Genomic DNA, 21,632 nt, shown 5'->3' with positions numbered 1-21,632 from the left:
GTTAAGGAAGGTTAGGCAGAGAGGAAGCGGCAGATCTGGGACTCAGCCCAGGTCCTCTGGCTTCAGAACCAGCCCCTAGTCCCCCTCACCAGGCTGCCTCCCCCTGGGAAATATTCTGGACTCTGGAGCACCTTCCAGACCATTCTGGCTGATGTGGGCGACTTAGACGGGAATTCTGCTTGGGCCCGGGGAACCGCAGGCCCCGTGGGCAGCCGGGACCTGGGCGACTGCAAACCTGACCTAAGCATCTTTGACATGACCCTGAACTCGAGAGGGTGAGCGAGAAGCTGGAGGGAAGGTGGAGCTGTTGCAGGGGCGCTCACGGAATCCAGGGGGCTGCTGGCCGCTCACGTCCCCTGGGCCTTCTTTTGCCAGGAGTGCTCAGTGGAGCATGAGCAGGAGTGTGTGTGCACTCACACGTGTGTGTGTGTGTGTGTGTGCGCGCGCGTGTGTCCATGTGTCTGGGCTTTCTCAGAGCTGCAGAATCACTGTCAGGAGTTCTGACCCCCGACGGGACGCATCCGTGAACAGCTGACTTGTAACAATGTGGGAAGAGGCATTTCCTGCTGGCTGGGCTCACGGGGCGTCCTGCTGTCTCCCCTCTTTCCTCCGCTGTCAGGACCAGCCTCTGACCACCCCGCACTGACCACAGCAGTGGGTCCGGCTGTTTTCAACGGCAAAGACTCGCCAAAGCACCAGCCGCCGGTGAAGAACCATCTGTCCGCCGTGCCGCGTCCCTCGGCCTTAGGTAGCCCTGCCCGTCCTGTCCGGGGCCTGGCCTGGCTCTGGGCCAGGGGGGTGGGGGGTGGGCATGAGAGCCATGGTGCTGGGCCTCGTGGAGTCAGGGGGCTTGGAATGAATGAGGATGAATGAGAGTCAGGCCCCGGGTCAGCAGGCACCTCCTGCGTCCGTGGGGCTGTGCCCAGGCTCTGGGGGTGCGGGGGGCGGGCCATGACTGTAGCCCCTGAATTGGGGGATGGAGTGTGTGCCAAGATGCTGTGGGAGCCTCTTACGGGTGGGTGGCCTGTCACACTGTGGGCCCATCGGGGGGTGGGCTATAGGGTTCTGGAGAAATGGGGGCAACAGGGTGTCGTGGGAAGAACCTGGGCTCCTGAATCAGATCAATAAGAATTCAGAACACACCTCTGTCTCCCCCTGCTATTTTTTTTCTTTCTTTCTATGGTTGCACCTGCAGCATATGGAAGTTCCCAGGCTAGAGGTCAAATCGGAGCTGCAGCTGCCGGCCTACACCACAGCCACAGCCACGCCAGATCCTTAATGCACTGAGTGAGGTCAGGGATCGAGCTGCATCCTCATGGACACTCTGCTGGGTTCTTAAGCCTCTGAGCCACAGCAGAAACTCCCCACTCTGTCTCTTACTGGTTGAGGGATCTTGGCCAAGTCTTCTGGCTAAAAATGTTCGCTCATTGAGGGCAGTTGAGGCGATTCGGAGGTGCTATATGGAAATCCAGAACATGTCTGGAAGCTCTCTAAAGGGCACCGTTATTGCCACCTGCCTTGGCACCATCATTAGCCGGTCTCTTCAGGGAGGGCTTCCTGGAGGAGGTGACAGTTGCACCGTGGCTTACAGTTGGGGAAGCCTTCAGTAGAGATGGTTTGGGAGGAAGTGGGGATGAAGGATGAGGAAGTGAGGTCCAAGTAAGAAAGGAAAAGTGGGAGGCAGAGCAGCCTGGAGACCCCGCTCTCTGACTGGGTTCCGTGCGCTCCCTCCGTGCTCCCCTGGAGCCATTTATAGGCTAGTCTTACTCTGTCCTGCCTCCTACACACACTCAGCTAAAGGGAGCGTTAGGACCCACTCTGGTCCTTGAAACCATCTGGTCCAGCGTCTTTAACAGAAAAGGAGGAGCTCACATTATGGCGCAGCGGAAGCGAATCCGACTAGTATCCAAGAGGACGCGGGTTCAATCCCTGGCCTCGCTCAGTGGGTCAGGGATCTTGTGTTGGCGTGAGCTGCGGTGTTAGGTCGCAGCCTTGGTTTGGATCCCGTGTTGGTGTAGCTGTGGTGTAGGCCAGCAGCTGCATCTCCAATTCAGTTCCTAGCCTGGGAACTTCTATATGCTTTGGGCACGGCCCTAAAGAAAAAAAGGAAAAGCGAAAAAAAAAAAAAAAAAGCCAGAAAAGGAAAGTGTAGCCCAGAGAGGCAGCCAGGCCTGGCTTGCCGGCTTCCCTGCTTCCGTGACATGGCTGGTGACACGGCTGGTGACATGGCTGGAGGGAGAACTGTCTCCCTCTCAACTGAGGGAACCATGGCTTTTCTGAGTCGGATCAGAGACTTTCCAGTCTGAACTAGTGTCTCTCGTGGAGTCCGAGGTCAGCCTGTGGCCTCCCCAGCGCGGGGAGCCCAAGGCAGGCACCACGGTTCCTCCCGTGGCTGTTTCTTCTCCGCTGGGCGTTAAATTGAGGGCGGCCACGTGGCCAAGGACTGGGCCTCTGCGGATGGTGGCGCGAGGCCTCCCCTCCCTGTGCTGAGGTCTGGGCATGTCCAGCCTTCACCCCAGACCGCAGGGAAGGAGGGCCTCCCTCGGCCCAGGCCCTATGAGGTTGGTGAGAGCCCCCAGGTCCCCAGTGTGGGGCTCGAACACCCTGGAATCTGGCCCCAACCAACCTTTTAAACCTCACTCATTCCCCACTCTTTCTACATGAGAACTCGTGCCCAGGCTGCGTTGGACAGTATGTCCTGGTCACACATCTGTGCCGTTGAAGAGTCCTTCCCGCTCCCTGCGACACCTGCCTTTCAGAGCTTGGCTCAGGTGTCACCTCCTCCCTGCAGGAAGGCTCCCTCCTGGGGACCCTCAGGTGTCAGCTTCCTCTGCCTTTTGTGTCTGTCGGGCGGTGAAGTCCCTGGGGACTGAAGTGTCGTCTGCCCTGGGAGGCACGTGCTTGGTGGACCCTGGCCCAGTGGGCTGGATGGACGCCACTCAGTGGGGCGTCTGTGTCTCGGGCCTGCTCTGGGAAGAGCTGGAATCAATTTTAAGATTTTAAGCTCAGATCTGGCGTTGCTGTGGCTGAGGCATAGGCTGGCCGCTGTAGCTTCGATTTGACACCTAGCCTGGGAACCTCCTTATGCCGCAGGTGCGGCCCTAAAAAGAAAGACCTCTGACCCTACAAGGAGTGTTTATCAAGGGCTTGGGGGCTGTTGCCCAGTGGCTCTCCATGGACGCGCTGCCTGGGAAGGAGCGGGACAGAAGCAAGGGCTTAGGAAAAGTGCAGGATGCTTTTTTGGTTGTGCCAGGTCGGGGGTCAGGGTGCGCGGTGCCTGCAGTGAGTGGGCTACGTGACAAAGACCTGTCTCACCCCAAGTGCCACGTAGCATCCCCCGTCCCCACCCTCAGGCCATGTGGCCAGAAACACGGGGTCCACAGGGGCAGCCCGTGGTGACATCCTTTGGGGAGAGGCCACGAGCTTCGAATCCGCTTAGAGGCACTTGGGGTTACATCCCCAAGGGAGAAGGTCTTCCACCCTTAACACCGAAGCCTAATCCCATCAGCATCCCTGATTCGGTTGTTGAATGTGGTTTTCGAAGAGCCGGCGCCTTCGTCTTTTGCGAGGACTGGTGTTTGCAGAGGCGAAGCTGTGATTGGAAACGGAGCGAAGATAACAGAAGCCCACCTGTTTGGAAGCGCTTTATAAACAAAGCGCTTCATGTTTTTAACTTTGTATTCACTTCCTTCCCTTTCAATCTGTCTAAAGAAGAGCGGAAGGCAGTTTGGGACGACTTTAAAGAGACTGGAAAGCAATACTTTGCAAACTGCAAACCTCAGCTTGTGAATGAGGTCTTTCCATAGGTCTGCTTCTGTGGGTTGAAGGGCACCCAGGAGCAGACCCTTTGACCAAGCTCCTGCTGGTTCTGTTCAGCTGCTTCCCAGGCCAGACTTAGTGCTCCTCAACCCTGGTCGTGGTTTCGAATCACCAGGAGCTCGGGGGTTGGGGGGGGGGACACCAGGATGCTTGTGGACGGTGCGGGGGTCCTGGTTTCCTTGGGTTGGGTTGGCCTCTGGAACTAGAGAGTTTTAAATTTTAAACTCTTTAACGTGTCACTGTTGAACACATAGCTCTAAAGGCAGGAGAAATTTTGTGTTGGATTGGTCAAAAAATAAATGGTAACCAATTCTCGATCTTTTGGATAATCCAAGACCAGAGCGTGAGTCATGCTCATGCTGTTCCCTGGGGTGGGCTGGGATGACTCATGAGCAGCAGTGGGTACCAGCTTCTGTTTGCCTTGATTTTTTTCAGTCTTAAATTAGCTTTCAAGGCTGGGGTGGGGAGAGGGGCACAGGTGGGTCGGTACTGCCCCCTAGTGGTGGAACACGGGTGGTGGGTGGCGTGTTGACAGAAACACGAATTGATTCACGGGAATGTTAGATGAGGACGAGAATGGTGATGTGGCTCTTGGTGGCTGGTCTTTATTGAGCCCAAACTCTACTCTGCACACGTTGTCTTTAGTCCCGATCGAACCACCTTTTATTATCCTGTTGTCGCGACGAAGGGGGTGAGGTTCAGAGAGCTGAAGCTTTGCCCAGCTTCGAATGAAACATTTGCAGAGACCCACAGGATCTTTCTGGAAGCCTAGATACTTCGCCAGATGCGACAACCCGTTATAAAACTGTGATTTTTTTTTTTTTTTTGACACAAGTGTTCTCCAAGCCACGGGACGGTTTTATTGAAGCCCAGCCCTAGGGACAATCTAATCCGTCCTCTGAATGTTGTCTAGGTATCTTAGCAAACGCCGGGCCCCCCAAGAAACGCCACAAAGGGTGGTCTGCAGAATCTCCATCCGCTGCAGATGGTGGCTACCCCCAGGGTGGTGGGAACAGAGCGAAGTGTGGTAAGTGACTATCCAGCCGTGGGTACCAGTGGTGGTGGTGCTGCTGGTGGGTGTGTGTGTGTGTGTGCTTTTGTGTGTGATTGGCGAGGAAGTTCCGGGGAGGCGGGCTTGGGTGTTCGAAAAGATTCTTTTTCGTGTGTTAGCCTTGCTCAGCAAAGCCCAGGATGCTGTACAGTATTGCGTTCTCGGATCTCAGAGAAATGGGCAGAAAAGCTTGCCTGTCCCTCGGCAGGGATATTGAAGAGGGGGAGCCTGGGTTCTTTGGTGGGGAAGGTGGGACCCTCTGACCTTAAAAGATGCTCTTGACCTCGGGAATCTGATCCCCAGGCTTGGGTGCTCCTGAAGGTGGGGAAAGGGCCACTTGGGAGCAGGTGTCCCGGAGGCAGGTGGCATGTGTGACGTGTCGCCTTCTCACGCTCTTGGTGTGTTTCCAGAGAGCGCAGGCTTGACCTGCGTGCCCCAGGTTGGCTTGGTGGGACCAGCTTCAGTCGCCTTTCCCGTCGTGGCCTCTGGAGAGCCCGTGTCTGTTCCTGACAACTTGCTGAAGATATGCCAGGCCAAGCCGGTCATCTTTAAAGGCAAGTACAGCAGCGGGACAATCGGAAGAGGTCGGGAAGCCCCCAGAACCCACGAGAAGCGGGTAGCCTGACACATCGGCCCAGTCTGGCTTCACGCCTGGGCGTCCTCCTGGGAAAACTCTAGAACCTTGCCAATGAAAGAACCAAGCAGACCAGTCCTGGGGGTCGCCCCTGATCAGACGCCAAGAGTTTCAGAGCTTGTCATGGTTTCCACAATAAGCCCAAAGGAGACGGTCCTGTTCCGTGACGCCCATTTGCTTGTTCATGTGTGTGTGTGTGTGTGTGTGTGTGTTTAAATTTTAACCTTTACTAGAGTACAGTTGATTTACAGCGTTGTGTCAGTTTCTGTTGAACAGCAAAGTGACCCGGGTACCCACATGTATCCATGTATTTCCATTCTCTTCCTTGTACTCTCTTCCGTCCTGTCCTGTCCCAAGAGTGCCCTGTGCTGTACAGTAGGACCTCCCGGCTTCTCCATTCTAAATGGCATAGTTGGCATCGACTAACCCCAAACTCGTCACCCAGCCTCATCTGTTCTTTCAATCAGCCTCTCCCTCAGCCCGCTGGGCTCCCGTGCTGAGCACCACAGGTGAGAGATGGGCCCTCAGCTCCCTGCTGATTTATCAGAACCCCGGCCTGGCAGGATGTCCTGTGGCCGCTGGTGTTTGTAGACTGTGAAATCTGACATTGGTTGGGCAAAGATAGCCGTGGTCACCAGGCGGAAGCATGAAACAAGACCAGATTCGATCTGGGTGCTGTGTCTGTGGGCTCATGTGTGCTCATGAGTGTCGGTTTGTGGCCCAACGAAGGAAGTCCCTTCCGAAGGAAGAGGGAGCCCTTGAAATGTGAGGATTCGGCAGGGCTTGTTTGGTGATGGCGCTAAGAGCTGGTATCATGTGCTGGCATGGACACACACACACACACACACACACACCCACACACACTACACGCATCAGGTCCTTCTTCAATAAGTCAACACTGGATTTGGTGTCGAGTTTGCAGGACTAGAGGAGAGAGGGCGGTCGGAAAGTGGAAGAGGTATAGCTTCATGATCATTAAATAGGAGAAGGCATTCCTTTCTTTTTCTTTTCTTTTTTGGCCCCTTTTTTACGGCCGCACCTGTGGCATATGGAGGTTCCCAGGCTAGGGGTCCAATTGGAGCTACAGCCGCCAGCCTGCACCACAGCCACAGCAATGCAGGATCTGAGCCGCGTCTAAGACCTACACCACAGCTCACAGCAACGCCAGATTCTTAACCCACTGAGCGAGGCCAGGGATCGAACCCTCAACCTCACGGTTCCTAGTCAAATTCCTTTCCAATGCGCCCCGACGGGAGCTCCGGCACTCCTTTCTTTATCCTGAAAACCCAAGAATGGACAGGGAAGTCTGGAAGAAGGCTGCACACCTGGGTTTTGAACTGGGCGTGAAGCAGGGCCAGTCATCCCATGGGCCCTCCTGGGTAACTGCAGTCAAGTTCATTTACAACCTTCAGTGATGTTACAGATATGCTTCACTTGGCCATGAGGTGTCCACGGTGGCCCCTGAGAGCACAGTGGTGGGAGGACAGCAAGGTAACACTTGGTGGGTGGACGGGCGGGGCAGTGCCTGCACCTGCTGAGCCGGGCGCCTCAGAGGACTCAGGCTGGGGGTCCAGCGGACCTGTGTCCAGCAGCTAACGATCTCAGAGAGAGACCATCTCTTTGTTCCTCTCGTCCACGGCTCTTCCTGCCACCACCCCTCCATTGAAGCCACACCCCGCTTTGTAATAATGCCTGTGTTTCCCTGACTGCTTTCCCTGTTACCGCAGGACCAAACGCCACCTCGGCTGTGGTGATTCTCTCTGAGCTTTATCTCGCCCAGCGATACGATTAGGGGTTGGACTAAATGAACAAGCAAATGCTACAGCCCCTGTCCAAGCAGGTGCACAGATCAGCAAAGGCTTTAAGTTCAAGGTTTTCCTAAAAAGGAGCCCTTGAGTTACCCCAGGTGCAGCCGGCCTGCGGTGTTTTCACTGCCCCGAATTTAGAGCTCCCCACGCCTGGGGGCCAGGCGTTGTGCCCAAGGCCAGTTGCCAAATGGAGGCTGTTGCCACTCGTCCAGGCCACGGGAACTTCCCTTACCTGTGCGGGAACCTGAATGACGTCGTCGTGAGCCCCCTCCTGTACACCTGCTACCAGAACTCCCAGTCCATCTCCAGGGCCTACGAGCAGTACGGCGCCTCCACCGTGCAGCCCATCTCAGAGGAGACGCAGCTCCTGCTGACCGTCTACTACCTCGTCCAGCTGGGTGAGCCTCCCTCCCCTTTCGCGGGAACCACTGGTGGAAGACTCGCCCGAGGCAGGAAATGCACTAGCCTTGACCACGGACCCTCACGGCCAGCCCTGGTGGAGATGATTCTGTTGCCAAGTCCCTGCGGTTGTCCCCACCCCGAGGGGCCGCCCAGAGGCCTTCAAGTAGGTTGGCATCTACAGCGAGCATTCAAAGATGACTCCCTTGGCATTCTAGGTGCAGAGATAGAGCAGGCATGAAACAAAGGCTCTGCCCTCGAGGAGATGGTGGGAGTTCGGGAACGTGGCCCTGGGTCAGCTGTGTCCACCACCAGCATCTGTAACGTACAGCTGGCGCTCAGCCAGTGTACTCTGAAGGAGCAGAGACATACTGAATCGGAAGCCAGTGAAACAAAGCATTTCAGGGGCTGGGACTAGTGCCCTGGGTTAGCGGCTGAGAGTTGAGCGCAGACTGCCTCTTGATCCTTGGGTTTCGGCATGTGGAAGCCACCGGCACCCTGGGTGGGTGGGGACAGTGATCATACTGGAATGGGTTATTAGAGAGGGTGGGGGTGAGGAAACAGCCATGGCGAGTGTAGACGGCTCTCCTAGGAGCTTCGCTGGGTGTCGGTGGCTCTGGAAGGGATTGCGGGCTCCAAAGATGCGAGATAGAACAGCTTCTCTCATCGCATCTTGGCACAGCCCCATGAGTAGGTGGTATGCTCCTCATTTTTTTTCAGATCAGAAAACTGTATCCTAAGATAGCTCAAGGCCCCACACTGGTGCGGGGTGAAGCTGCTTGGAAACACGTTTTCTTTCTTTTCTTTTTTTTTAGGGCCACCCCTGAGGCATTTGGAAGGTCCCAGGCAATAGGTCAAATCGGAGCTGCAGCTCCTGGCCTGCACCACAGCCACAGCAACGCAGGATCTGAGCTGTGTCTGACCTACACCACAGCTCACGGCAACGCCGGATCCTTAACCTACTAAGGGAGGCCAGGGAGTGAATGCGCATCCTTACGGATACTCGTCAGGTTCGTTACCACCGAGCCACATTGGGAACTTCCAGGAACATGTCTTCTAAGTCAAAGGGTAGCGCCCTTCCCTCCAGCTCATCCGAGGATAGCATTTGGGTATTTAAACCAGAAAGTGCCTGTCGGAACAAACGTTGAAAATACTCAACCTCACTAGTCCTCAGAGAGGCACAAATCAAACAAGTCATGTGTTTCTCCATTAAATGATGATACCCAGTGGAGCTAAGGGCGCAGTGGAACCAATGGTATTGTGTGTCGTTACTGTCACGGCAGGTGACACCTTTAGCCCCCTGGAAACACTCTGATGATATGCCATTAGTTGGCTCCGTGAGGCCAGTTTTGAGAATTTAAGCTCAGGAAGTTACGTCCTCTAGAGAAAGCTGTACATTGCAGAAGTAGTTATGAAGGGGCTTTATCCGGAAGGCATGCAAGGGTCAGCGGACAGATCCACGTGGCTGGGTCAGTGATGGCGCCTCCACGTCATGAGATGTCACACGGCCATTAACCACGCTGTGTATGAAGCCGTGAACACCATGGGAACGTGATTGTGGCGTGATGGTAGGGAGAGCAGACAGGTCTTGAAGGCATCTGCCTGCAGTGATTATAGCTACTTAAAACCTGCACGTGGAGATAAAAAGACTGAGAAATACACAAACATCGTCACGGTTCTGTTAGGCTGGTGAGATCTGGCACCTTTTGTCACCTCCCCGTGTTTCCCAGCTGTCTGTAATGCCGTCTAACGCTCATCATTTCCATCCTGTTGTTTGAACATCCGTTTACACGCATTTCCCCAGAACTGCCCCCGTGGTGTTGGTGTCCCGCTGCCGCGAGGGGCAGGCACTGAAGCCCCTTCCGCCGGCCTTGTCGTTGCCAGCGGCCGATCAGGTGCCCCTGATGGAGGACCTGGAGCAGATCTTCCTGCGCTCCTGGCGCGAGTCGCACCTGACGGAGATCCGGCAGTACCAGCAGGCGCCCCCCCAGCCCTTCCCGCCCGCGCCCAGCGCCGTGGCGCCCGTGACCTCGGCGCAGCTGCCCTGGCTGGCCGGCCTGGCCGCCAGCTCCTGCAACAACAGCGTGCATGTCATCGAGTGCGCCTACTCCCTGGCCGAGGGCCTCTCCGAGATGTTCCGGCTGCTCATCGAGGGCAAGCTGGCCAAGACCAACTACGTGGTGATCATCTGCGCCTGCCGGAGCCCCGCCATCGACTCCTGCATCGCCGTCACCGGTGAGGCCGGGTCCCCGCTCTGAGCTGCTGCAAAGGCAGCCGCGTTGCTCCCCACAGAGCCGCCCTGTCACCTCTTGTGGCCCAGCGTTTGCAGCAGCGCTGGTTAGCACTGCCGTTAGTGCTCGGTAGCCCCCGGGGTGCCCGGAGTCGTGCGCTAAGCAAAAATCCCAGCCCTGCTGGAATAGGAGGTGAGTGGTTCCGGTCTCTCTAGAGAGATGGGCAGGTTTGGCATCTGGATGGACCCAGGGAAAACATGGGTCCCCGCTGCACTTGCCGATCAGTGGCTTAATGACTCTGGTCCTCAGTTTCTTCAACTGCCTGGTGGAGATAAAAAAGAATGCCCTTACTTCGTCAGGTGGGTTAATGAGCCACTTGACTAATTCTAATAAACGAGGTGATGAAAGCGGCATAGTCGTCAATGATGAAGCAGCCCAGGGCGTGCCGTGGTTGCAGGTGGATGACGGGAAGTAGAGAGCAGCTCCTTGGAAGAGATCAGGTGTACTGAGCAACGGCTACGTGCGGGTCGGGTGGGTCCTTTGTGTGCCTGTCATGTTGTCATCCCGCACAGCGACCCCTCGCGTTCATTCTGACAGAGCACTGCGAATGCCTCATTCCAGCTTCATCTTGTTAGTTAAAAGGAACATCCTTAAGTCTTTCTTGATTAAAAAAATCAAGGATGCAAACAGATTTCCCAACCTAGGTAAGACTCTTAGTCAAGCCTTTAAAACATCAGAGTTCCCGCCGTGGCTCAGCAGAAACGAGTCTGGCTAGCATCCAGGAGGACGCGGGTTTGATCCCAGGCCTCACTCGGTGGGGTAAGGATCCGGTGTTGCCGTGAGCTGTGGTGTAGGTTGCAGATGTGGCTTGGATCCCGAGTTGCTGTGGCTGTGGCGTAGGCTGGCGGCTACAGCTCCAATTCAACCCCTAGCCTGGGAACCTCCCTATGCCGCAGGTGCTTCCCTAAAAAGACAAAAAAAAACAAAAAAAAAACAAAAAAAACCAAAAACCCAGAAAACAGAAAACAAAACCCACTTTAAAACGTCATTCTTAACACTCTCGCATAGCACTCATGGATCTGCTCTTTCTGGCGTTGGCCTGAACATCCTTTCAGCCGTCCTGTGAACTAGACGGTACACGGGTTCCAGACGAGGAAGGGGGGGGTCACCCTAGGTTACACAGCTTGTCACGTGGGGACCGAGCCAGGCTCCAAAGCCAGTCCTCTGGCTGGTCCCTCTTATTATCCCGACGATTAAACTGGGCCAGGCTGGTGTGTACCAGTACTCCCCAGCGTGGAGCCCTGCTCTTAGCCAAGGGCTGGTGCCGAGCTTGGGGGAGGAAGGGGGAGAGAGAAGCAGGCTAAGGCCCTGCCCCGGAGCAGCTCATGTGCTCCTTCTAAGCAAAGGGCCCTCCAAAGTCATGGTCTGTTTTCCAGGAAAATACCAAGCCCGGATTCTTTCTGAGAGCCTCCTCACCCCAGCCGAGTACCAGAAAGAAGTCAATTATGAGCTGGTTACGGGGAAGGTGGACTCGCTGGGAGCTTTCTTTAGCACCCTCTGTCCAGGTAGGCTTGTGGCGAGACAGGTGCACATTTGCTCGTGGCTGGGACAGAAATAAAGAGACGAAGGGGGAGCCCCCCACCCCGGAGCCCATCCCTCGTGCCCTGCTGCGGCTGCCCGGACTTGTACCTTTCTGTGCCTTGGGCAGTTCTGCGGGGTGGGGTGGGGGTGGTGATGTCTCTGGCGGGCTGTTCTCTGCTCTGGCTGTGGTTCCTCTAGGTGGGGGCTTTTCGGTTTCTGACTTTGGGGGGCGCACGAGAGCCTTGTGCCTGGTCTTCGCCCCCTCTCCTGGTCACCACGCCGGTCTGCTCCCACCTCCCCCTCTGAACTGCCTGAAGCTTCTCAGTGGAGATGTGTGTTCTCTGCCTTAAGTCCCCTTCTCCCTTCTTTTCCTGGTTACTCATCCTTCAAGATTCACCCCATTCCTCCCAGAAGCCTTTGCGGGCCCCTCCTTCTCCCGGCTGGGCTCAGAACCCCCACCTCTGACCTTTGGCATCTTGCACTTCCTTCTGTCCAGCACCTCATGGCTCATAATGTACGTTCCTGTAGCACATCTGCCCCTCGGCCGGGGACTTCTTGTGCAGGATGCTGGTGGGGCACCAGCGTGCACAAGTGTCGGGGGCCTGGGGTTCCTGGTGCGGGGCAGGTGTTCCCTGCGTGCTTGCTGACCTGCACTGAGATGGAAAACCCATTTCTCTTGTTCTCTTTTGAACAGAGGGCGACATTGACATTTTGCTGGACAAATTTCATCAGGAGAATCAAGGCCATAGTTCTTCATCACTCACTGCCTCCTCTGTCACCAAATCAGCCCCCCTGGATGTCGGTGGGGCACCAGCATGCACAAGTGAGTGACACCAGGGGGCCAGTGGCCAGGGTCTGGGCTGGTGAGGCAGCATCCGGGGGTCCCCCCCAGAGCTAAAAGGAAGCAAAGGAAGAGACACATCCAGCGGGCAGGGCATCAAAGTAGACCTGATATCTCATCATATTTTTTTAATTTTTGTTTTAACATACTTCTTTTCTTTTTTTTCTTTTTTTAGGGCCACACCCAGGGCATATGGAAGTTCCCGGGTTAGGGGTTGAATCAGCTGGCCTATGCCACCACACAGCAACGCCAGATCCAAGCCGAGCCGCCAACCTTCACCGCAGCTCATGGCATCGCCAGATCCTTAACCCACTGAGTGAGGCCAGGGATCGAACCACATCCTCATGGGTACTCGTCGGGCTCATTCCTGCCGAGCCCCAACAGGAACTCCTCATTGTATTTCCAGTCTTTCCCCTTTTACCCTGAAATGTCCCTGTGTACACTTTTGCTGAGATGGCATGATTCTGTGTTGTTCTCCAGTTTATCAAGGCATCATTGAAATATTTTTTCATTTAAGTCCCTGAAGAGCTGTGATGTTCTCCCCCTCTTGCAGAGAACCCAGTCTCAGCATCAGCTCCCAGGAGGCCATCCTGGTCCCCTCCAGGTGGGAGTAGGTCGCTGCCTCTTGCTCCCCCAGGGCTGTTCATCCTCTTAGTTTTAACTCGGGAAAGGGGAGTAACATGCCCGTCGAGGCGTGTCGCCCGGAGCAGGTGCTCAGAAGATATTGGTGTTATCCCCATTCCCTCATCTCTTTGTGCACCGGATGGGGGCCCACGGCTTGGGTCCCTAGCAGGGCTCCAGGGGCTGTAGCTGTCTGCTCGTGAGTGCCTGTCACCCTTAAGGGGCTCTGCTTCCAGGTTCCCATCTGGAGGGTCACCGCATCCGGCCCTTCCAGCTGGCCGTGGCCCAGAAGCTCCTCTCCCACGTGTGTTCAATTGCGGACTCCAGCACCCAGAACCTGGACTTAGGATCCTTCGAGAAGGTGGACTTTCTGATTTGTATTCCACCCTCAGAAGTCACCTACCAGCAGACGCTCTTCCACGTCTGGCATTCAGGTACGAGCCTTTTGGGGCCAAGCGTGGTGTCTGCGTGGAGAAGCTCTGATCTGCATACGTGCAGATTTGGTTTCTAACACCGTCTTTGCTTCTCAAGTAGCGGGGACAAGTATTGCCACCACCCCCCCCCCCCATTCCGTAGCTCCTGAAACGGACCCTCAGAGGAAAGGGCTTGTCCACGATTTTATAATCTGCTAAAGGTAACACATGACTTGAATTTTTCCCTTTGTCCTACTCAAGTCAGTGAACTGGGTCCTGATAACTGCTTTCAAGTGAATGTATTTTTCCTGTGCTTTCACAGGGATTAAACATAAAACACACAGAGTCAGTTTTACGGCCCCCGAAGGGGGCAGGTGGGGGAGAGATGGACTGGGGGTTTGGGATTGGCACACACACACTGAGATACATGGAACAACTGGCCACCGGGGACCTGCCGTACAGCACAGGGAACTACCCAATCCTGTGATCATCTATATGGGAAAAGCATCCGAAAGAGAATGGACGTGGGTATATGTATAACTGAGTCACTTTGTTGTACAGCAGAGTATTCCTCCTTGGGTTTGTTGTATATGGTACTCATTGTGCTTCCTGGATTTGAGTGAGTGGTTCCTTCCCCATGTTAGGGAAGTTTTCGGCTATTATCTTGTGGAATATTTTTTCTGTCCCTTCTCTCTCTCTTCTCCTTCTGGCACCCCTATAATATGGATGTTGGTGTGTTTCACGTTGTCCCAGAGTTCTCTGAGCCTCTCTTCATTTGTTTTCAATCTTTTTTCTCTTTTCTGTCCTGCATCTGTAATTTCCACTAATCTATCCTCCACCTCGCTTATTCGTTCTTCTGCCTCCTGGGATCGCTGTGTCCTGAAGCCAGCCTGGCTGTGCCCCTGGGCGGGCTGCTGTGTGCACACCACGCTGGGGGCAGGCCTGCCTCTGGACCTCGCTGCTGCCGCCAGCTGTGGCAGGACAGCCGTGCACACAGGAGCTGGCATCTCCGACTCACGTGTGAAATCTGTGTCCCTGTAGCCTCTGGGGCCAGCTCAGAGCCTGCCATGTGTGAGAGGCTCCTCGAAGGTCTGTTAGCGAGTGAAAAACTGGCAGCAGTGTGGCGTTGGTGTTTGCAGGGGTCCTGCTGGAGCTCGGCTTGGAAAAGGAGCACGTGACCAAGCAGAGGGTGGAGCAGTATGTGCTGAAGCTGGATGCCGAGGCACAGACCAAGTTCAAGGTCTTCCTGCAAAACTCCTTTCAGAATCCGCACACGCTCTTCGTCCTCATCCACGACCATGCCCACTGGGATCTCGTAAGGTGAGACTGGCTCGGGCACAGGGCACGGCTGACAGTCTCCTTTTGGGAATGAATGCCTCTGGGTAATACTCAGGAGTGCGGGTCCAAGTCTTTAAAAGCTAAATGATGTGGCGAGCTGGGCATTTGGAGGCAGGTATATTTCAGACCCTGGAGCAGCTTCTGGAGGCCGGGAAGGGAAATGGAAACGGAAAGGTCGCAGGACTTGGGGGGAGGGCATTAGGGACACAGTGACAGGTGCCAGGAAGGGATCCTGATGGGAGTGCTTGGCCCAGGCCCCTTCCTGGTGGAGCCTCCTTGGCTCTGGACACCGTCGGTCACAGCTGGTGCCTTTCCCAGGGGTGATTTTACTTACTCAATTCAAACACAAATCTGGATGAATTTCAGAAGGCGTCTGGCAGGGTGCCTGGGTGTTTATAGGGATTAGTCACCTCCGTGAGACTCCATGGCCTTGGGTTTCTTTTTTCTTTTTTTTTTTTTTTTCTTTTTAGGGCTACATCCACAGCATATGGAGGTTCCCAGGCTAGGGGTCGAATTGGAGCTGCAGCTGCTGGCCTACACCACCACCACAGCAACATGGGATCTGAGCCGTGTCTTCGACCTACACCACAGCTCACGGCAATGCCAGATCCTTCATCCACTGAGCGAGGCCAGGGACGGAACCCACGTCTTCATGGATCCTAGTCAAGTTCGTTACCACTGAGCGGTAACAGGAAGCCCAGGGATGTGTGTTTAGATGCTGCCGCTGGTGGGGGTGAGAAGGGAAGGCAGATCACAAGTCGGATGTGAGGAAGGCTTTGCTTTAGCGCAGCTTCGGGAACTCAGGGCTGGCCGGCAGCGCCTTCAAGTTCACCTACACACAGGGCTTACAATCTAGCATCTGTGAATGGGCATGTAGGAATTTGAACAGCCCGAATTACCTAAAAAGCTGTGTTGTGAATGTTTGTTTGGGGAGTCGTTTTTGCAGACTGGCTGCCTGTCATCCAAAGGTAAAGCACTGATTTTTTTTTTTTTTTAAATCTCCCCTAGATTTACAGGAGAGAAGGCCCAGGCCATTGTCCCACAGACAGAGGCTGAGATGTGCTTGTCTCTTCGGTCCCTTGTGAAAATGCTTCCCATTCCTGGTCTTATACTTTTATTTATTTATTTATTTGATTTTTTTCCCATTTTTTGAAAGTTTTTTTTTCCCCCGAGACCGAATTTTTATTGTTTTCACTTTTGTTTTTTTATTACAGTTGATTTACAGTGTCGTGATGATTCCTGCTGTACAGCAAACGGATTCAGTTATCCACATACACGCATTCATTCTTTTTCAGATTCGTTTGCTTCTTTTTTGTTTGTTTTTTGGCTGTGCCCACAGCACGCAGACGTTCCCGGGCCAGGGATCGAGCCCGTGCCGCAGCAGTGGCAACACCAGACCTTAACCACCTGAGCCACCAGGGAGCTCCCCTAAACTTTTAAATTGAGTGTCAGATTTACCCGTTCACGTCCTCTTTGGATCATGTTGGGGTCTGTAGGACTTTAGGGAAAAGAGTCGAAGGAGGCAGGTGCCCCGGCAGAGGGGGCCACCCCCAGGCTGAGCATCTCTCGGCTAAATGCGCAGGTGGGTGATGGATCTTGCAGGTGATCTTCTATAAATACAGTTCCCCCGCCACACTTTGGATGTGTATCAGGGGACTCCTGGGCAGGTCCCAGAAGTGCCGTCATTTTTCAAAATTTCATTTTCCTCGTCGTAGGCAGAACCGTAAGCTCTGATCGTCGGCAGAGGTGGCGGGCTTGCGATCAGGGTATCCTCCTGCTCCATCGTGGTAAAGTCGCGGCACGGGGCCTGGCATTCCACTCACGGCTTCTTCTTTCTCCCCCTTTCCTCCCTCAGTAGTGCTGTCCACAACCTCTATTCGCAAAGCGACCCGTCCGTGGGGCTGGTGGACAGATTGCTCAACTGCAAAGAGGTGAAGGAAGCCCCCAACATCGTGACGCTCCACGTGACCTCCTTCCCGTACGCGCTGCAGACGCAACACACCCTCATCAGCCCTTACAACGAGATCCACTGGCCTGCCTCCTACAGTAACGTGAGTGCCCCTGGGCTGCTGGGCCCGGAGTAGCCGTGACCTTGCGCTGGGAGAGATTCTGTTCAGCAAAGATCTGACGGGCTAGGAAGTTCCCGTCGTGGCTCAGCAGTAATGCATCCGACTGGTATCCACGAGGACGCAGGTTCGATCCCTGGCCCCACTCAGTGGGTTAAGGATCCGGCGCTGCCGTGAGCTGTGGTGTAGCTCGCAGACGCGGCTTGGATCCAGCGTGGCTGTAGCTGTGGTGTAGGCCGGCAGCCGTAACGCCAATTCAACCCCTGGCCTGGGAGCTTCCATGTGCCGCAGGTGCGGCCCTAAAAGAAAATAAAAAATAAAAAAGATTTGACTGACTTGCCAAATTGGGGGTCAGTGGGTTCCAGCCCTTGAGATCTTTGACTCCATGTATGGTAAGTTTAAGCCCTTCCTGATTTTTGGATACCTTCCTGCGATGCATTGGTTGGCTTCCTATCGTAGAACATTCGAGGCAATGAAACACAGTTGGTTCATTGTTTCTCTGGTGACAGAAGTTTGCGTTCCAAACACTTGCGCTGCTGGCGTTGCACGTAGAGCCTCCAGGGCTGTGGGGATGTGGGGGTAGAGTCGGGGTGACTCGAAGTTTGTCTAGAAGCCCTGTTTTTCCCCTCCCTGCCTCCTTCGGCAGCAAGGATCAGAATCTCCTTCCTCAAACTGAACACATAGCCACAAAACCTGGAGAATGTTGTTTCCGCTTGTCACTTGCCATTTTCAAATCAAAAGAGAAGACAACAGTAATTTCTGGTTGGTTGAGAAATCGGAGTGGTTGGATTCTGGCTAATTACACAAGCAGATCGTAGACCTCATGTTCTGGATTTGGGGGAGTGTCTCAGAGTCACCCAGGGAACTTCTGAAGGTGCTGACACTCCTGTCCAGCTGATGGAGAATCAGAGGTGGCAACAGCAGCTATTTTTAGGTAGTGCTTATGGTGAGCCCGCAGGCACCGTTCTAAGTGTGTCACCCGATGAACTCATAGAAGATGCAGCTGCTCGGATGATTTCGGACTTATCTATGGGGGAAATAAGACACAGGGGAGGAGTGAAGCCACTTGCCCAAAGTCCTGCCGCTAGAAAGTTCTAGAACCAGGATATGACCCAGGACAGCCAACTCCCTGGCCTTCCCGCTTAACCGATATGCTTCATGGGGTAAAGTTCATGCGTGTGCAATTTTAGCAACTTCCCCCAACGTTGCTGTGCTCTGAGGTTTGATAGGCTCCGGGGTTAGTTGGGGAGGAATTTTCTATCACGGGGAGTAAAATTGATTAGATCGGTACCTTTCTGCTGATTTCAGTTGAAGGCAAACGAGTTGATTGGCCTTTCTCTAAAACCAGCTGAACCTGTTGGAAAGAAGCAGGTTTCACAAAGCAAGTTGTGGGTTTAAAAAAAAAAAAGAAAGAGAGGCTGATTTTCTTCTTGGCAAAGGCCCTGGGGTCAAGTGAATGGAAAAGTCTTGGCAGGAGGCCCCAGGCTTTACGCAGGCGCGCTCTGTGCTCCAGGTCCACCGAGGAAAGGCATTTATGTGTGTCATCCAGGGACTGCAGAGTCAGTACCCTGCAGACCAAAATGTCCATCCAGGTCCCCCGTGCCCCTGTCACGTGATCCTCAGCCCCCCGCAAGTGCGATGTTTGCGTGACCCGTGTGCCTCTCTGTTTTAGGGAGTGGACTTGTATCCTGAGAATAAGAAGTACTTCGGGCTGTCGGAGTTCATCGAATCCACCCTCTCTGGACACAGCCTGCCCTTGCTCAGATACGACAGCTCTTTTGAGGCCATGGTCACGGCCCTGGGGAAGAGGTACCCATCTGCCCTTTTTTTTTTTCTTGTTTTGTCTTTTTAGGGCCATACCTGCGGCATATGGAGGTTCCCAGGCGAGGGGCCCAGTTGGAGCTGTAGCTGCCGGTGTACGCCACAGCCACAGCAACCAGGGATCCGAGCTGCCTCTGCAACCTACACCATAGCTCAGAGCAACAACGGATCCTTAACCCACTGAGCGAGGCCAGGGATCGAACCTGCCTCCTCATGGATGCTAATTGGGTCTGTTACCCGCTGAGCCACGACGGGAACTTCCCACCTGTTTTGAAGTCACTCAAAACGCTCAGGAGTCAAGGGCGAGGTGAGGCATGTGCACCCCAGGGGCTCACCTCCCTGCCTTCTCGGGTGACTCAGCCCCTCTGTCAAAGGGACCTTCGTTTACTTCTTGTCTTGCATTTGGGGCTGGTGATGTCGTGCTGTGGCTCCAGAAAATTCTGCAGCTGAGAATGAGGGGAAAGATGCTGGCAGGTGGCCTTGCACGTCTGAGGGTCACGGGGGCAGGAAAACGGGCCGTGAGACACCAAAGGGCGTGAGGGAGGAGCGTGGCTGTCACAGTGGGCTTTGTCTCACTTCCTCGGCGTGGCATCTTTCAGGTGCTCATTGTGTGCCTTCGTCCAGGAGCCTTCCTCTCATCGTCTTCCTTCGTTCTCCTGACCTCTCCCCGAGCCTTGGTATTGTTCCCATTTGCAAATAAACTGAGACTCAGAGACCCCATGACTTTCCCAGGCCACACGTCCAGCAAGTGACAGAACTGGGTGTGCACCCAGAGTCAGTGCGACTCTACGGCTTACATTTTTTTATCTTCTGAGGGCCGCAGCTTCAGCATATGGAAGTTCCCAGGCTAGGGGTCGAATCAGAGCTGCAGCCACCTGCCTACGTCACAGCCACAGCCACGCTAGATCCAAGCTGCATCTACAGCCCTCACCACAGCTCACGGCAACGCCAGATCTTTAACCCAGTGAGCGAAGCCAGGGATCACACCTGCATCCTCATGGACACAGGATCGGATTCCTTTCTGCTGAGCCACGATGGGAACTTCCTGGCTTAGCTTTTCAACCCTATCCCAGCAGACTCCCGAGAAGAACTATCAAACCTGCCATTTTACAGATGATGCAACTGAGTCTCAGGAAGGTTAAGGACCCGCATCCACACAATTTATACGTGTAAAACCAGGCCAAGTTTTATAGGCTGTCTAATGCAAAACAAAAAGAACAACAACGAGCTGCTGCTCATTGTCAGTGGTGAACTGGGCTCTGCCATCTCCCCTCACAGCACCTCATTTTTCTCACGTGCCAACGGGGTTTTAAATTAGACTTGTAGGGAGTTCCCATCATGGCTCAGCAGTAAAGAACCCAGCTAGTATCCATGAGGATGCAGGTTCGATCCCTGGCTCTGCTCAGTGGGTTCTAAGGATCTGGCGTTGCCATGAACCATGGTGTAGGTTGCAGATGCGGCTCGAATCCCGAGTTGCTGTGGCTGTGGTGTAGGCCGGCAGCTGTCGCTCCGATTCCACCCCTAGCCTGGGAACTCCATATGCCACGGGTGCGGCCCTAAAAAGACAAAAATAAGTAAATAAATAAGATGTACTTGCCAAGCGGTGTTCCAGGCTGTACTGCTCCACACTAATGGCTGTTATTCCAGAAGGGGTTCCACGGTCATACGTGTTTGATAAACGTTACCTTTCACAAAAGATTCTTTTCCCATAGAGTTCTCAGAGCCTGGGATGGGCCGTCTGCTATTAATCTCCAGGAGCCGGGGCCTGCAGCATCTCCAGCATCTCATGGGATGTTCCCAGCATGCATTTTGGGAAACGAAATCTTTTTAGCTCTGTGATGCTGAGGGGTTGAGTCAGGCCACTTGTCACTCACAGATTGAAGCCTGAGCTCCCATAACCTTGCTGAGGAAAGATGCCTTCCCAGATTTTATACCGACGCTGGGAGAACTGGCCTTTGCTCTGCCTCTGCTTCTCTGTCTGGCTCCCCAGCTTCTCAGGCAGCAAACATGGGTTGCATGTTTAATGAGCCGCAGGTGTTGGGCCAGTATCTACAGTTATGGCCTGATAGAATCTTCCTAAGGGCACAGGGAGCTAGGAGACACATTCTCCCCATTCCACAGAGAAAGAAGCAGGGACTCGGTTAGGTCACTTGCCCAAAGTTATGGGGGGGGGTGGATTTGTAGTGAATCCAGACTAAATGCTGGTCCCTTGACTCCAAAACAGTAGACCCATTCAGCCAAACAGAGCAAGATCACACAGCTAGGAGTTCCCGTTGTGGAGCAGTGGAAATGAATCCAACTAGTGTCCATGAGGATGTGAGTTTAATCCCTGGCCTTGTTCGGCGGGTCAGGGATCTGGTGTTGCCATGAACTGTGGTGTAGGTTGCAGGCATGGCTCAGATCCCATGTTGCTGGGGCTGTGGTGTAGGTCAGCAGCTGTAGCTCCGATTTGACCCCCAGCCTGGGAACTTCCACATGCCTCAGGTGCAGCCTTAAAAAGCAAAAAAAAAAAAAAAAACCCAGCAAAAACAAAAACAAAAACAAAACATTGCATGGCTAGTGGAAGGACGGACTGCCTGTGGGACCATGTGTCCTGGCTCTCCTCTTTGTTGGTTTTCACTTTAGGCAAATCATCGAACCTCTCTGAGCTTCTGTACCTTCATCTGTTGAACAAACCCAGTTTCCTGGTGGCTTCCCGTGGAAGTTTCATGAAATAAGGAACGCATGCTGGGTCGGAACCCCTGTGCGCCAAGAGCTCAGGCTCCGAAGTCATACCCCTGCCTTTGAGTCTGGGGTCTGTCACTTATCAGTGGAAAAAAGCTTTAGGAATAATTTTCAGTCCTCTTTAGGGATAAATAACACCCCCCTCCTAGGGATGTTAGCAGGATTGAATGAATCAATGCATAGAAAGCATTGAGAGTGGTACCCAGCTCTGGTGGCACACATTGCACCATCGTGTTAGCTGCTGTCCTCACCACCACTGCTGCCATCACCACCGTCGTTGTCATC

The 21,632-nt window shown here is 54.2% G+C and overlaps 1 protein-coding gene across 6 annotated transcripts in view; it reads left to right on the top strand.

Moving 5' to 3' along the window:
- The window catches only part of GREB1 (growth regulating estrogen receptor binding 1), a 136,347-nt gene that overhangs the window by 82,274 nt on the left and 32,441 nt on the right, over positions 1-21,632 (top strand). For 3 of the 6 annotated variants that reach the window (XR_014842552.1, XM_021087828.2, XM_021087827.2), the window contains exons 7-17: positions 620-748; positions 4,733-4,846; positions 5,281-5,424; positions 7,525-7,710; positions 9,596-9,946; positions 11,379-11,507; positions 12,218-12,346; positions 13,222-13,419; positions 14,538-14,718; positions 16,592-16,787; positions 18,475-18,611. Coding sequence is in view for 4 of the 6 variants with exons in the window: in XM_021087828.2 (XP_020943487.2) it covers positions 620-748; positions 4,733-4,846; positions 5,281-5,424; positions 7,525-7,710; positions 9,596-9,946; positions 11,379-11,507; positions 12,218-12,346; positions 13,222-13,419; positions 14,538-14,718; positions 16,592-16,787; positions 18,475-18,611 (1,894 nt within the window). In the remaining 2 variants the exon portion in view is untranslated. Of the gene's footprint in view, positions 1-619; positions 749-4,732; positions 4,847-5,280; positions 5,425-7,524; positions 7,711-9,595; positions 9,947-11,378; positions 11,508-12,217; positions 12,347-13,221; positions 13,420-14,537; positions 14,719-16,591; positions 16,788-18,474; positions 18,612-21,632 lie in introns of those variants that run through there. The other 3 variants (XM_085019963.1, XM_021087829.2, XM_085019964.1) reach the window with 2 other exon arrangements.

Source organism: Sus scrofa, chromosome 3 (assembly GCF_054392235.1).
Source record: "Sus scrofa isolate SSC_HxYL_T2T_F1_AM1 chromosome 3, Sscrofa_HxYL_maternal_Yorkshire_Landrace_v2.0, whole genome shotgun sequence".
Lineage (NCBI taxonomy): Eukaryota > Metazoa > Chordata > Mammalia > Artiodactyla > Suidae > Sus > Sus scrofa.
The sequence above is the reverse complement of the archived record's forward strand: the minus strand, read 5'-3'. Positions and strand labels throughout refer to the sequence as shown.